Below are 12,662 nucleotides of genomic sequence, written 5' to 3' on the forward strand. Positions count from 1 at the left end.
ACTTGATTTTTTTCTAACGCAGACCTGAGGTCAAGCGATTTTAATCATGTTTAACCCAAGGGTGAGGACAACGGGCTAGGACACAGAGGACGTGGGCTGGTCCTCACTCCACCCAGCTCTGCGTCTGGGGAACATGCTGCCCTTTGCTTGGGACAGTCGGTCACAACTCTTGCTGCAGCGCTGCACTTATGGCAGGCCCACCCTTCCTCAGCCTTAAAAAAAAAAAAAAAAAAAAAAAAAAGGCAGAACATACGATGGAAATCCTAGGTCTTGAAGGAAGCTGAAGATGCTCCTGAGCTGTGGGAGGTGTGGAGCCAAGGGCCTGCTGCAAATTAAAAAAAGAAGTCTTCTGCCCACTGGATGCAAGGGGTAAACATTAGACATGGGCACACCTATGTCTAAGGGCTGCAATGGCCTGAAATCCCCCAGAATCCTATGCCAGGTTTCCTATGGCCGGCACTATGTGGGCCCTTACCTTGGCTCTCAGATTTGCTCTCCAAGGCCGGTGCTGGCATTTGCCTTTCGCCCAGTGATGCACAGCAATGAAGTGGCATTTAAGCCACTTGGATGTGACACTTTCTCACCCCACCACTGATGGTACCTGGCCTTGACCAACATCCCACACGTTTCCATCCAGCCCTACAACCACACGGGCAAACCAACAGCCAGCTCAGGAGCACCAGGGGACAGAGATTTGGGGGGTTTCCTCTCCTTTGGGCAGAAACTGTGACACAGAGGAAATCCCAGTGGCAGCTAAACCCCATGCTGTGAGGGAAGGGCAGGGTGGTGGTGCTTACATGTTGGTTGATGCAACAGGTTAGTGCCTAATTCTAAGTGTGATCGAGGTCTGAGTCCCACAGAAAGCAAATGCCACTTAGCCACATGCCTTGGGAATGGTTATATCAATCAGAGCATCCAAGACTCTTTCCTATGTATAGCACAGGCATAACTCCAACTTTTGCTGGTTACTGTGAGAACCAAAACTATTTGAAAGAGCAGAGGATGCTCATCAGACAGCCTGCCGAGAGCAGACGTGCCCCAACAGTAGTTACGCTCATTTTGCTCTGCACAATTCTCCTTTGTACCTGTGTTTGGGAGTGATCCTCTCCAGGACCACTTTGACAGCTGGCTGAGCTGTCCTTCCAGTGTAGCCCAGGTTTCTTGCTGGACAGTAGAGGGAAACCTGCCAAAGACACAAATTTTACCATCATATTTGTATTGCTTTTGTCTTAAATAAAGTTTGCAATTAAAGAACGAGAGTAGAAAGGTAAGAAGTCATCTGGATACAGTTGTACCTGAAGAGCTGACCTACAGTAATGAAGTTTATGGCCTCACTCACATGTGTGTGCACACTGTGCCAAACACATGTTGATGTTTTCAGCGGTGGGCCTGAACTGCTTCCACTTTTTGGCTGGATGTAGTGAAGCAGCTTTTGAGTTCCAGGAAACTTTCTGGAAAACTACCCTTTTTCAGAGGGTTTTCAGGCCTTAAAAGCAGAGGCAGTCGAAACAACTAGTGACTTGTGAAGCTTTGGGTAGTTCCGAGAAATGAAGAAAATGCATGACTTCTGAGAGGGCTGTCCGTCAGAATGGGAAAGAAATGGGAAATGCAACCACCTGCAGGCAGTAAGGACAGAAACAATCCTGCGGTCTCCCATGCCAGGCCAAAGGGCGGTGCACTGGGGTCTCTCATAGGATCAGGCAAGGTAACTAATTGCTAAAGGTCTTGAACCAAAACTAGCACAGACAGACTTAGACCTGCTAGAAACAAAAATAGGGAGGTAACTTGCACCCGAAGGGCGTCAGGAGGGCTCTCTAATATTTGTGCCTGTGGGAATTTTACATAATAATCTTTGGACAGAAGAAAAGTATCCCAGAGCCAAGATATTACCATGTCAAGCTTTAACATAACAAGTATATTTATAGCTGAATTATTAACTCCCAAACCCAATTATTAGTTCTGAAACCCACAAAGGTTCCCAAAGCAAACTTTCATTCTTCTATGTAGGAATTAAAAGCTGCATAAAGACAAAAGCAACACACCAGAGAAAGAAGACAGTTCCTGCATGTGGACTTCAGAAAAGGCAAGCCAGGGAGAGAGGCCAACTTTCCTTTCCTCTGTGTCTCACCTGTGCATTCCTAATCTTGCCGCAATTTGTTACATTCAGTCAAGAACGGAGGGAAACGATGCACTGGAGTTCATTAAGGAACTCCCATAGGGACCAGCAACGAGGGGCTGAACGGAGACAAATCCAGCTTTTGTCACCTGGTCAAAGGGATACCATAACTCTGGTCTGCTGCTGGTCTTGCTTTCTGTATCTTTTTGCAATGAGTTTTCAGGGGAGGGGAAAAGAAAGAGAAAAAACCACCCTTCAAATAATTTCAGACACATTGAGAAAGTCCAACAATGGTCCTCTAAGAAAGCAGCATCCAACTTGAGCTACTCCATCTTCATGTTCGTGGCTTATCCCCACCCTACCCCGATTCTCCATCCCCAGTACAAACACTCCTCCTTTCCCACCCACGCACGTTGGCCTTTATATTCTGTATAGCAAATTGACCATGGGAAAAGACAAGAATCCCAAATGAGGATGAAACCCCCATATAAGCGAGCCAAGGGGGTTTAGCCTGATCCACTAAAGCCCTTCGCCTCCTGACACAAGCAAACATCATGGCTTAGCACACCGAGGGGAAAACGCAACCACTGCAGCAGCGACAGCCATAACACCGATGAGGGCTTAAAACCCACAGCCCAGGGGTCTGCAGGGTAACGGCACGTGCCCATGGGGAGAACTACTTCCCACCACAGCTCTCGTGGGTGTGCATTAGCTTACAAGGACAGGGCCTGCACATGCGAGAACATCACTTTGCGCAAAGCCACAGCTTGCTGTCTTTCACAGAGATAACGGACGTATTCCCACCAAGACGCTGAACCCATATTTGCAGCTTCACATTCAAAACAGGATTTTAAAAAAAAGTTCCCTGGGGCACTATCATGATCTGCTTGGCCCAAAAGCTACTCGAATTGACCAAGATAAATTAAGAGCGTGGTGTTCCCTGTGGCTGTGCGATGGGGATTAAAGATTTTGAAAGGTAATATCCTGCTCTGAGCCCTTCATACAATGTAACCATGACACTGATTTCCTTTCTTTGGCCGCATATCTCGTGCTGTTTATGAAACATATGTGTTTTGGGAAATAAGTCTGAAAAGGAGACAGATTTTTCTTTCATGTGACTGATGATCATATGAATTCTTGTAACCAAATATTAAGTGGATTAAATATAGAAACTAAGATTTACAGTGTTCCTCCAGAGAATAAAAACCACCTTTATTCTGTTCCCAGTATACGCTGAATGTGCTTTACACCTCGTTTTAATAGCATACTTGAGGTTCAGGCAAATTCATGCAGCGCATCGCTTCCCTCTCAAAGGCTTTTAGCTCCCTCTAGAGCCCTTCGGAGGCACACAGAAGATTTTAATCAAATGATATGAAAATTAATTGGCAAACGATTAAGTAATGCACTTGCTGAGAGCAAGCTGAAAATGAGTCGAAATTAAGAGTGACCCCCGGTCTTCTCTTCTTTCCTCTCAGTCTTTCTTTTTTTCCCCTCAAACCTGGAATAAACATAATTTTTGCTTGATCTTTTAAAAACTGAGATTAATTAAGGCAAGATTTTAAATCCAAGCCTTTGGTGAAGCCAGCACCTGATTATAAGCCAATCCTCAAATGCTGTACAGTGCTCAGAGACAGTCCCAAGGCTGACACAAATGCCATGAGACTTTGAGGGCACCCTGCTCCGCCTCCCCATCCCAGGCAGGAGACAGCCTTCCCCCAGGTGGGACATCCCAAGCAGCTGCTCCAGAGAGGCCTTGCAGGCACGGCAAGTCCCCTGCACCTTGGAGGTGCAGTGAATCCCAGGGAACACAACCCCATCGCGGCCCATCTGCCTGTCCATCTGCCACGGCTGCCTCTGTGGGGACAGCCCGTCACAGGGGATGGTTTGCTGAAGTCGAGCTTGGTGGGAGCATCCTCTCAGGACTCTGAAATAGGCCTGTGCATCCTCTACTAAGATTTACTGAGTTATCCCAGATGTGTGGCACCAGGGGCCTCCAAGGGACCGCAGGGTTGGTAGTGACAGTGCTCACGTGTACCTGCAGGCATCTGACTCGAAGGCGAGTCCGATGCCAGGAAGGAGAGATGCAGCTTGTCTCCTCTTTTGAGATATAAAAATTCTTCCTACAGTGGGTACTTGCAAATAATCTTGAAGCTTGTTTGTGCATTCAAACCAAGCAAGCCAAGACACCTCTGTTTGAATGCTGGTCCCATAACAGACACGGGGATCCTGCTTGTTTCAGGAGCAGAGCCCTTAACTTCTCTGAAGGCAACTGAGACTCTGAGCAGCAGCAGAAATCCCCTCCATTGCAGAGGGCAGCTGAGGGCAGGGTCAAAAAGCGGCTGTCACCGCCATTCCCCAAAACCCACTGCCTCCATGCCCAGAAACTGTGGCACTCAGTCACATGCACAAATCCCTTCTTTCCGCTGCTGTACATCGATGTTTTATACTTAAGGCTAGCAACACCCCAGCCTAACAGATACAACTGCGTTTCTGACCAAGTTTTGAGAAGGATGCTGGTAAGCTCACCTAGCTCCCATACTGGTATGATCAATTTCGGCAGGTACCTGTGAGTCCTTAGTGGGCACTGGGCAGGCACCGTGTGCGCTTGCAGAGAGGCTGTGCCGAGGCTGCTGGGCGACCCCGTTATGAGCAGCAGAGGTGTGACTGGGGATGGCTGCCTTGTTTTGTGACTGCAGCCCAGGACAATTCCTTAGATGCAGCCCCGGCTGCAAGGAATGACTGCACCGTGTTTCAGAAGTGAAGTGAGCACAGACCCGATCTCTACTGAAATCACTGCATTCCTGTGCGATTCCCGTGGGCAGAGAGGGGTCAGCCCAAACTAAGCAAAACCGCTAGAGGACAAGAACGAGTAATGCTCATTTTCACCAGCTCACCTCTTGGGATGGCTATTAGTACTTGTTCCCTTTCCGTAACCCAGAAACATCACCTGTTTTTTCCAGCAAAAAAAGAGGTGATAGAGCACCTGTAGGTGGGTGTAAATAGGCACCTCCAGGAGCAGTTCTAATACTGAAAATGTTAGACCCATCATTGCACCTGATCAAAAGCAACCGGCACACGCAGGGCTAGAGACAGGGATGCGTTTTCTTGGCTGGAGAATTAAAGTGGACCCCACTTGCTGGTGGGTGTAATAGCATAGGGAACAGTCATGCAAAAAGGGAATTTGATCTTTTCAGGACAAAAAAATAGAAAAGAAATATTTGTTGCATTTTACATCTCTGTCTTCTCATCTAGTGACAAAAATACAAAACTTTTAAAGGAAAGAAGGAGAAACAGACATTTAGGAGACGGGAAAACAAAAGACAGTACAAATAGAAGAAACAGTCGCTTCTCAGGCTTTACTCACCCGTTTGGAGTTTTCTTCTCCAATTTTGATACTTATTTAATGCCGTGGAGTGAAAACTGTTGGCTCTCTGTAGTGCTGAACAGAGACAGAAAAGACACATGGTCAGCTAATGTAGCAAAAGCCAGAGAGCGAAAATAGAGGCGGGGGGGGGAAGAAATAAACCAAGCGGTGGGGGGTTAGTTTCCTAACCAGTCTCCCCGCCATCCCGGTCCCTCTCCCCGCGGCGGCGGCCGGGAGGGGGCAGCGCGCACCCGCCGCCGGCCCCAGCTCCCGCCCGGGAAGGGCTGCTGGCGGCGAGCGGGGTGGCAGGGAGATGCTCTAAGGAAAAGAGCTCCTGTAATTCTCCTCGCTTATCCCCAGACCAACACTGGCTCTTTTCTCAGCGAAGCCGGCGCGAGCAGAAAGGCAGACAGACAGACAGGTGGGGGGACAGACTGAAGGGATAAAAACTTATTAAGGATGCTATAAAGCAGCTGGGTGAGGATGTGGAGCCGAAAGACAGGCTGCTCATGAAGATGGAGATAACCTGGCTGGCATGGTGGGGAGGAAGGTGACGGCAGGGAGGAAGGTGACATGAGCAGCCAGGGGTGGGGAGAGCATGAAATTGGGGAGGAAAAAGGATAAACTCCTTCAGTGACTGCACAGGGTCACATGCTGCTGGGCACACGTTGGGGTTTGCTGCTGTCCTTTTTTTGACCTAAACAAGGGCTTTGTTATTCAAGAGTCAATTTAAATTGCTGTATGAAATCTCCCCTTTCCTGTTTGGATTAAAAATGCATATATGGATGTGGGGGTGGTGGGAGATGGGAAGAAATGAATGCTGACCGACTTTCATTTTCTGCAAAAGTATTTCTTTGGCTGTTTTTAGCACATCTTTTAGTTTTGACCTTCTCCAGCTCCAGAAAGGAGTTTCCATGTGGAGGCAGACTGTTCCTAAACCTCTCCTCACTTCCCTGCTAGCTATATCCTTTCCTCCTTGCGCTTTCACTGGATACAAAAATTTTAAGCAGTTACTGATAGAAATACCAATTGAACGAAGCAGAGCTCTCTAGTGCCCCCCGACGCCTCCCTTGCTTAGGCAACACTGCAAATACTGCATTGGCTAGTAATAACGCCCAAACTTTTTACCAGTGGGAAGACATTCATCCCACCCCTGCAAGCAAAGCACAAGGCACAACTACTCCAGGTTACCCTGCATCATAGAAATGCTGTTTCAGCTACAGCACCCAAAAGGCAGAAATCCACCCTAAAAAAGACACCATTAAGGGGTACAAACTGGCCACATCACAGGTAACAGCCTCCACTTCGAAACCTCTCCCCCCAGCCCTGACTTCAGCCCTCAGGAGAGTCTGCTGGAACATCCCTGGTCGGGACGCTGCTTACCATCGGCCACTTTAGATGTTTTGGGGCTTTCCTCTGGTGCCACAGAGCTCCTGGCAAGCGATGCCCACCTCCGGATGGGGCTCCGGCAGGTGGGGGGCTCCAGCAGTAAGGTCTGTCCTTCACTCACTTCAGCGTTCGACGAGTCGCCATAAAAATCAGACTCCACCTCAGAGCTACAGGGGAAAAAGGGCAAGATGGAAAGAAAGTGGAACATGTCAGAAGATGCACAGCATGGAGGTATTCGTTCCCCTTCAGTGCAACGAGCACCAGTGTCAGCCCTGACAGCCATGCGGGCAGCAGAGAAATAGATGTTTTGCAGCCAAAGCCGACGTCCTTATTTTGCATTTTTCATTGTTGTTATTGCAGGACTGTAATTTGCAGTAGGTGCTACACAGCTGAGATATCCCTATTCCCGTCAGACTTCTGCTGCCCAGATTCACACCCACAACCGCTACTCAGCACCTGGAATCAAACTGGCATCGAGAGAGACTTGGGGTGAAACACCACACTGCTCGGTTAGTAGGGATGGGCCCTTCTGCCTGCAAGGCTGTACCAAGATGAAGAAAGGGAAACAGCAGCATCTGCAATGCCATAATCCACCTAGAAGCAAGGCATGAGGGTTAAAATTCTACACTTTTCACCTTTTTCCCCCCAGATTTTTGGAAATAAGAGGCATGCCGTAGGGAACTTGCGGGAGGCCAAATCCAGGGCAGCCCGCTCCGACCGTGAGGTAGGCTTCACCCACCAATTCAATACAGTTATTGCTGGATCTCATCTCATCTCCCGTCTGGGACCTGGAACCAGCTCCCCTCTCCGGGCAGCAGTGACTACCAAGTGCCTGTCACTTGGCAAGCAGCGGGGGAGGCGCAGCCCCCTCCTACAACATGGATGCCTCTGCACTGGCACTGCTGGCAGAAGATAAAGCCAAGGAGGGTGAGGAAATGCTGAGGGGTGGGAGGCTCTCCTAGCCTTCAGCAGTTTGGGAGAACCCATGCTGGAAATCATGCAGTATCAGCCATTTTGACCCTGAGGTGACAGATGATGCCACGCTGGCATCTGTGGCTCGGATGAGACCTCTGTAAAACTCAGGTATTTTGTTATTGCAAAACTTGGGTATTTTTGTTATGGCACCAGCATGATTTCTTATCGTGTGTCGCGCACCTCACGGAGCCATGGGGAGCGTTTTGGACCACAGCAAGCTGCTGCACTTGGCCTGGACCCCACTTCTGGGTGCTGCAATACAGGCTGAGGAGGGAGCCCAGAGAGGAGGGGTGAGGACAGCCACTGGCCCAGCAAACAGGGCTTAGGCAAGAAGTTGGAGGAAATTGTAAGCATCAGTCTAGAGAGGAGAAGACTGAGTGAAGCTAGGCAAACAGCCCTCAAACATGCAAAAGGCGCCTATAGGAAATAAGGAAATGAACTCTTCGGGAGCCACTGGGACAGCCCATTGAACAGCGAGCACAATGAGGCACCGGAGCTGGTCACAGAGGCAGATTTTGGTATCCCCTTCCTTAAATGTAATTAAAAATATGCCACACAAACACATGTGAATGGCACACACATCGTGACCTTGCCTGTGGGCAGGAGAACGACCATTTGAGGTGATTATTAGTTCTTTTTTCAATAATCATGGGATTACTTTCATCTCTAAAGGCCAGACTGTAGGGAACAGGTACTTTCAGGTTTTCTGATGTGACCACGTTCCCACTGCCATAAATAAGCGTGCCACCATCCCACTCAGCCTATTTTTAATGCAAACAATACTGCTAACCTAATTCATAGATTTATTGTGATGATTAATAGCTCTACCTTAAAAAAGAGGATCTTACGCCATGAGTAATCCTGTTGGTGGGGCAGGAGAAAGCTGTTTTGTGTTTATATAGCATGGCCTTGTAGAAAGTAAAGATTTATTGTAACAGCCCAAGGCACAGCCCAGGAAACAGGAGGAAGAAGAGCTAAAGCAAAGGCCACAGACAGTATAAAGCCAGGGTAAATGCCATATGGGTAGTGCCCGCCAGTCCTGCACCCCTGCTTCACCCAGATCAAACCAGCAGTGCTGGGAGGCCGGGGCCAGCAAGGCAGCGAGGATGGGAGCACAGCTCCAGGTGCATTGCTCTCTCAGTAGGCTGAATCAGAGTGGCCTTAAATTTCTCCACTAACACATACTTTTTAGGTGTCTTTCAAGCTGTGTCAAGCATACAGATATATGTTAAAAAAATAAATATATGAAGTCTTTGATAGCTGAGATACTGTGTGGATGGGGAGATACCACACTGAGATTGGGCAGAGTGCCACGCAAGAAAAAGAAAAAGACCTGCCATTAACATTGATTGATACATTTCTGTTTTAAAGAGCAAAATGTTTATTTTCCTTGGCTGGCAAGGATGTAAGTGCTATAGTACGAAGCTTCTCCTCTGATCTCTGCTTGATAGGTGGTCATCATTCACAAGTACCTAAAGCCTGAATTGCAAAGCTGTGTCACCGAGCTGGTCATTTTCCCCATCCCACCGAGTGCCCTGCAGCCAGCTCAGCAGTGCCATTTCTCACTTGCTATTTCTCTCATCCCCCTTTTTTAGGCAGGGGCTGGCCTGCTGGAGCGGTGTGAGGTGAAGGGCGCCCGAGCTGCCACAGCAGCGGGAAGCTGACCTCGGAGCTGCTGGCACCAGCCACGCCGGTGACAGATGCGGCATCGCCCCTCATGCCGTGTCCCGCTGGCGGGGAACCAGGGGCCTCGCCATCCAGCCACGGGAGCTGCCGCAGGGAAGGGAGCTGATCCCTCAGATCAGAGGGATTAGCCAACTCTTATCGCTGCCCGGGCGCCGCGGGGGCACCACAAGCCAGAGGGTATTAGCAAGGGATACAAGCGCACGCTCCACAGGGGGGTCTGTCAAACAGGTAGGAAACCCTTCCCCAAGCTCTCCATCCCCTGTGGGAGAGGAACCCTGGAGAGGTTCATCCTTCCCTAGAAAAGCACCCAGACCCATGTGGCAGAGCACAAACACCATTTAAAACCACCACAGGGAATAGCAGAAAGTTGCATTTCTAAAAGCGTTGCTCTTCACAAGCTACACACAGCACCACAAATAGGTGTTTAAAGGATGTCAAGAATTTGAATGAGCATCCTTACAGAGCAATAGCTCTGCATTTGCAACAGTTGGCTTTGGGTTTGCCTTTTTTTTTTTTTTTTTCCCCTCCCCCTCTTCTTTTTTAGTTCTCAGTAAGGAAAACTGCTTTAGTCGGGAGATACCAATCTAATCTTTAGACGGAATGAACTCCCACAGAATCCTGCCCAGAAAGCCAATATATTCTAATTTGTACGCAGAAATCAGGCTTCCTCTGACAGCTCCCCAAGGATCATCACATTTCAGATTTCTTAGGGGTGGACAGGCCCTCAAATGCCCCAAGAGAGGCCTGGGGTGCGGAGCTGCAGGATGGTGCCCAAGGTGGGAGGCAGCCACGTCACAGGATGCACCTTTTGCCACAACACACCCACTGCCCTAATCCCTGAACCGGCATTTTTTGGTACACAAAGAGCTGAACCCGGGCTGATCAGGGCAATGTTTTTCTCTATGATTCAGGCCCCTGTGTGGGATGCAAATGTTTGAAGATTTCCTGCAAAGTGAGTCATGTGTCTGGGGGATTTATGGCTGCGGTAAAGAACAATTGTTATTCTGAGCAGTTTGTCTTTTTCCTTTTTTTTTTTCCCCCCCAGTTGTATGTACATTCAGTACTGTATTTTGTTATATTTTTCCTTAGTGTTCCAGAGAAAACCAAGCTGCTCTTACAGGTTTTTTATAGGCTTACTTGTATCTTAAAGTACCTGCTTGCATCACTGGTGACCATGACTCGGATAGCGAGAAGGTTGTGCTCCGTCATCTCCTCTTCAGGGATGACCCTCACGGTGGCCCACTCAGGGGAAGAGGGTGAGAACCAGCTCTCCAAGTCATGGCGCTCGGGGATGCTCTTCGCCTTCTTCGGGGAGGTGGGTTCGTCGGCCACAGGCAGGCAGCGGTCTGGGAAAGCACAAAGGCGACAGCAGGGCGTTAGGGGAGGAGGGAGTCCACGGGGGGGGACCTCACCCCTGTGATTGTGTGGTCCTTGGCCATCGTCAGCGGTTTCCGCGTGGGGCCCCATGCTGTCCCCATGGGCACAGGCAAGGTGCGTGCACCAACAGCCTGGCACAGCAAGAACATCCCTTCAACCCCGTACGGCCCTGCTGGGGTTTGTCAGCTCAGATGCAGAGAGAAGGAAACTTCAGGGGCAGCCTCAGCTTTTGCAGCTGCAGGTCCTTGCTCTGCTCAGTGGGACGACTGTCAGGCTGAGTGCCTGGTGGCAGCAGTAAGACATGTGCCAGCCATACAAGTAGGGATTTACGATCGCTTCTCAGGCCCCCAGTGTACGTCTGTGTGTGGCAGGAGGCAGATGGACCAACCTTGCTTGGGTGGCTAAAACTTCAGCCTTTTATTGCAAATTTAGGTCAATTTAGGACAGCGGCAGTGAGCAAAATAAACAGGCTCTTCAGATTATTTTTGAGTGTGTACAGCAAATACAGACACTGATTTGGGAAAAGAAGCAGCATCACAGCAGTTAAACAGCACCATCCCTGAACTTCACATTCAGGCGGGAGGAATAAAGAACAAAGCCAAGTTTCCCTCGCTCACCCCAGGTGACGCATATGGAGCCAAAGACAGAAGATCATCTTTCCCTGTGAAATCCTTATTTTCTGAACCACCTCATCTATCCACAACCTCTTGTACAAGCAAATACAAACGTATCAGTTGCGCAAGTTCCCCTAGGGCTTGGTGCAGAAGGGACAAATGACAAGCTCCGGGAGAGTGGCTTTGCTTGGTTCACCTCCCATGTGTGATGCTTTCGCCACATTTAATTCAACACTGTTGCTTCTAATTTACACCTGTATAAGTGGAAAAAATCAGACCTGGGACATGGCTTATTTTCTCATCTATTAGAGCAAACTATCTAGTAAACATCAATTAAACTCCTCTTTAACTTGCAGCGCCTCCATTTATTGCAGGAGTGCGCCCACCCCCGTCCTCCACCTTGCAAGGGTTTTTAACTCAAACGCCAAGTGCTTGCATGGGTTGAATGTGGAAAACAAACCTGCCGGGAGCAAGAGTGCTACAAGCAAATCCCAGACACATCAGGAGGATTATATACACCACAGAGCCTGAGCACTGGCCCACGGGACCTTCCAGATCAGCAACTCCCCGCCTGCACTCCCTGCGTCTGGCCCTGGGCCGTCACACACGGCTGTTCACTCGCACCCTAGAGGCAGCGGCTGCCAGGCACTGCTGCTCCTGGGAGCAGACGCAGCAGGTATTGCAGGTGCACGACCCGCACTGCGCCAAGCTCTAACCCCATCTCGGGTCACTTGGTCCATCCATCGCTGTCTTCTCCCCCGTTACCATTTCTGTGGAACTGTGAAACAAGGTCCTCAAAACAAGCCGTGACAGCAGAGCTACGCCTTTATTTTGCATGATTCAGGTAGCTCCCAGCCTTCCCCGGAGAAAGAAAACTGGTGTTCTGAGCTTCTGCACCTCTCCCAGTTATTGTTTGTGCTCACCCCCTTTCTATGTTTGAAAGTAAGCACCACTGAGGAAAGCCCAGCTGCTGGTGGCAGGGATGACTGCTCTACAGGTACAACTCTTGTGCTGGCCAGGTGAAGCTCCCTTACTTGCACTCACAGACTGAGTAACATGGCTTTGCAGTCTTTTTTTTTTTTTTTTTTTTTTTTAAGTAGTTTTACTGATTACGCTTTTCCCAAGCAGCACAGAGCATTGC

At 49.2% G+C, this 12,662-nt stretch overlaps 1 protein-coding gene across 1 annotated transcript in view; it reads right to left on the reverse strand.

The window, feature by feature from the left end:
• Positions 1–12,662, reverse strand: part of MICAL2 (microtubule associated monooxygenase, calponin and LIM domain containing 2) — a 159,983-nt gene that overhangs the window by 22,874 nt on the left and 124,447 nt on the right. The window contains exons 27-30 of the mRNA XM_076343970.1: positions 10,684–10,876; positions 6,864–7,036; positions 5,481–5,555; positions 1,086–1,183 (exon numbers count right to left, since the gene is read on the reverse strand). Of these exons, the coding sequence (XP_076200085.1) occupies positions 1,086–1,183; positions 5,481–5,555; positions 6,864–7,036; positions 10,684–10,876 (539 nt within the window). The remainder of the gene's footprint in view (positions 1–1,085; positions 1,184–5,480; positions 5,556–6,863; positions 7,037–10,683; positions 10,877–12,662) is intronic.

The sequence above is a fragment of the Aptenodytes patagonicus genome, chromosome 7, assembly GCF_965638725.1.
Source record: "Aptenodytes patagonicus chromosome 7, bAptPat1.pri.cur, whole genome shotgun sequence".
NCBI classification, from domain to species: domain Eukaryota; kingdom Metazoa; phylum Chordata; class Aves; order Sphenisciformes; family Spheniscidae; genus Aptenodytes; species Aptenodytes patagonicus.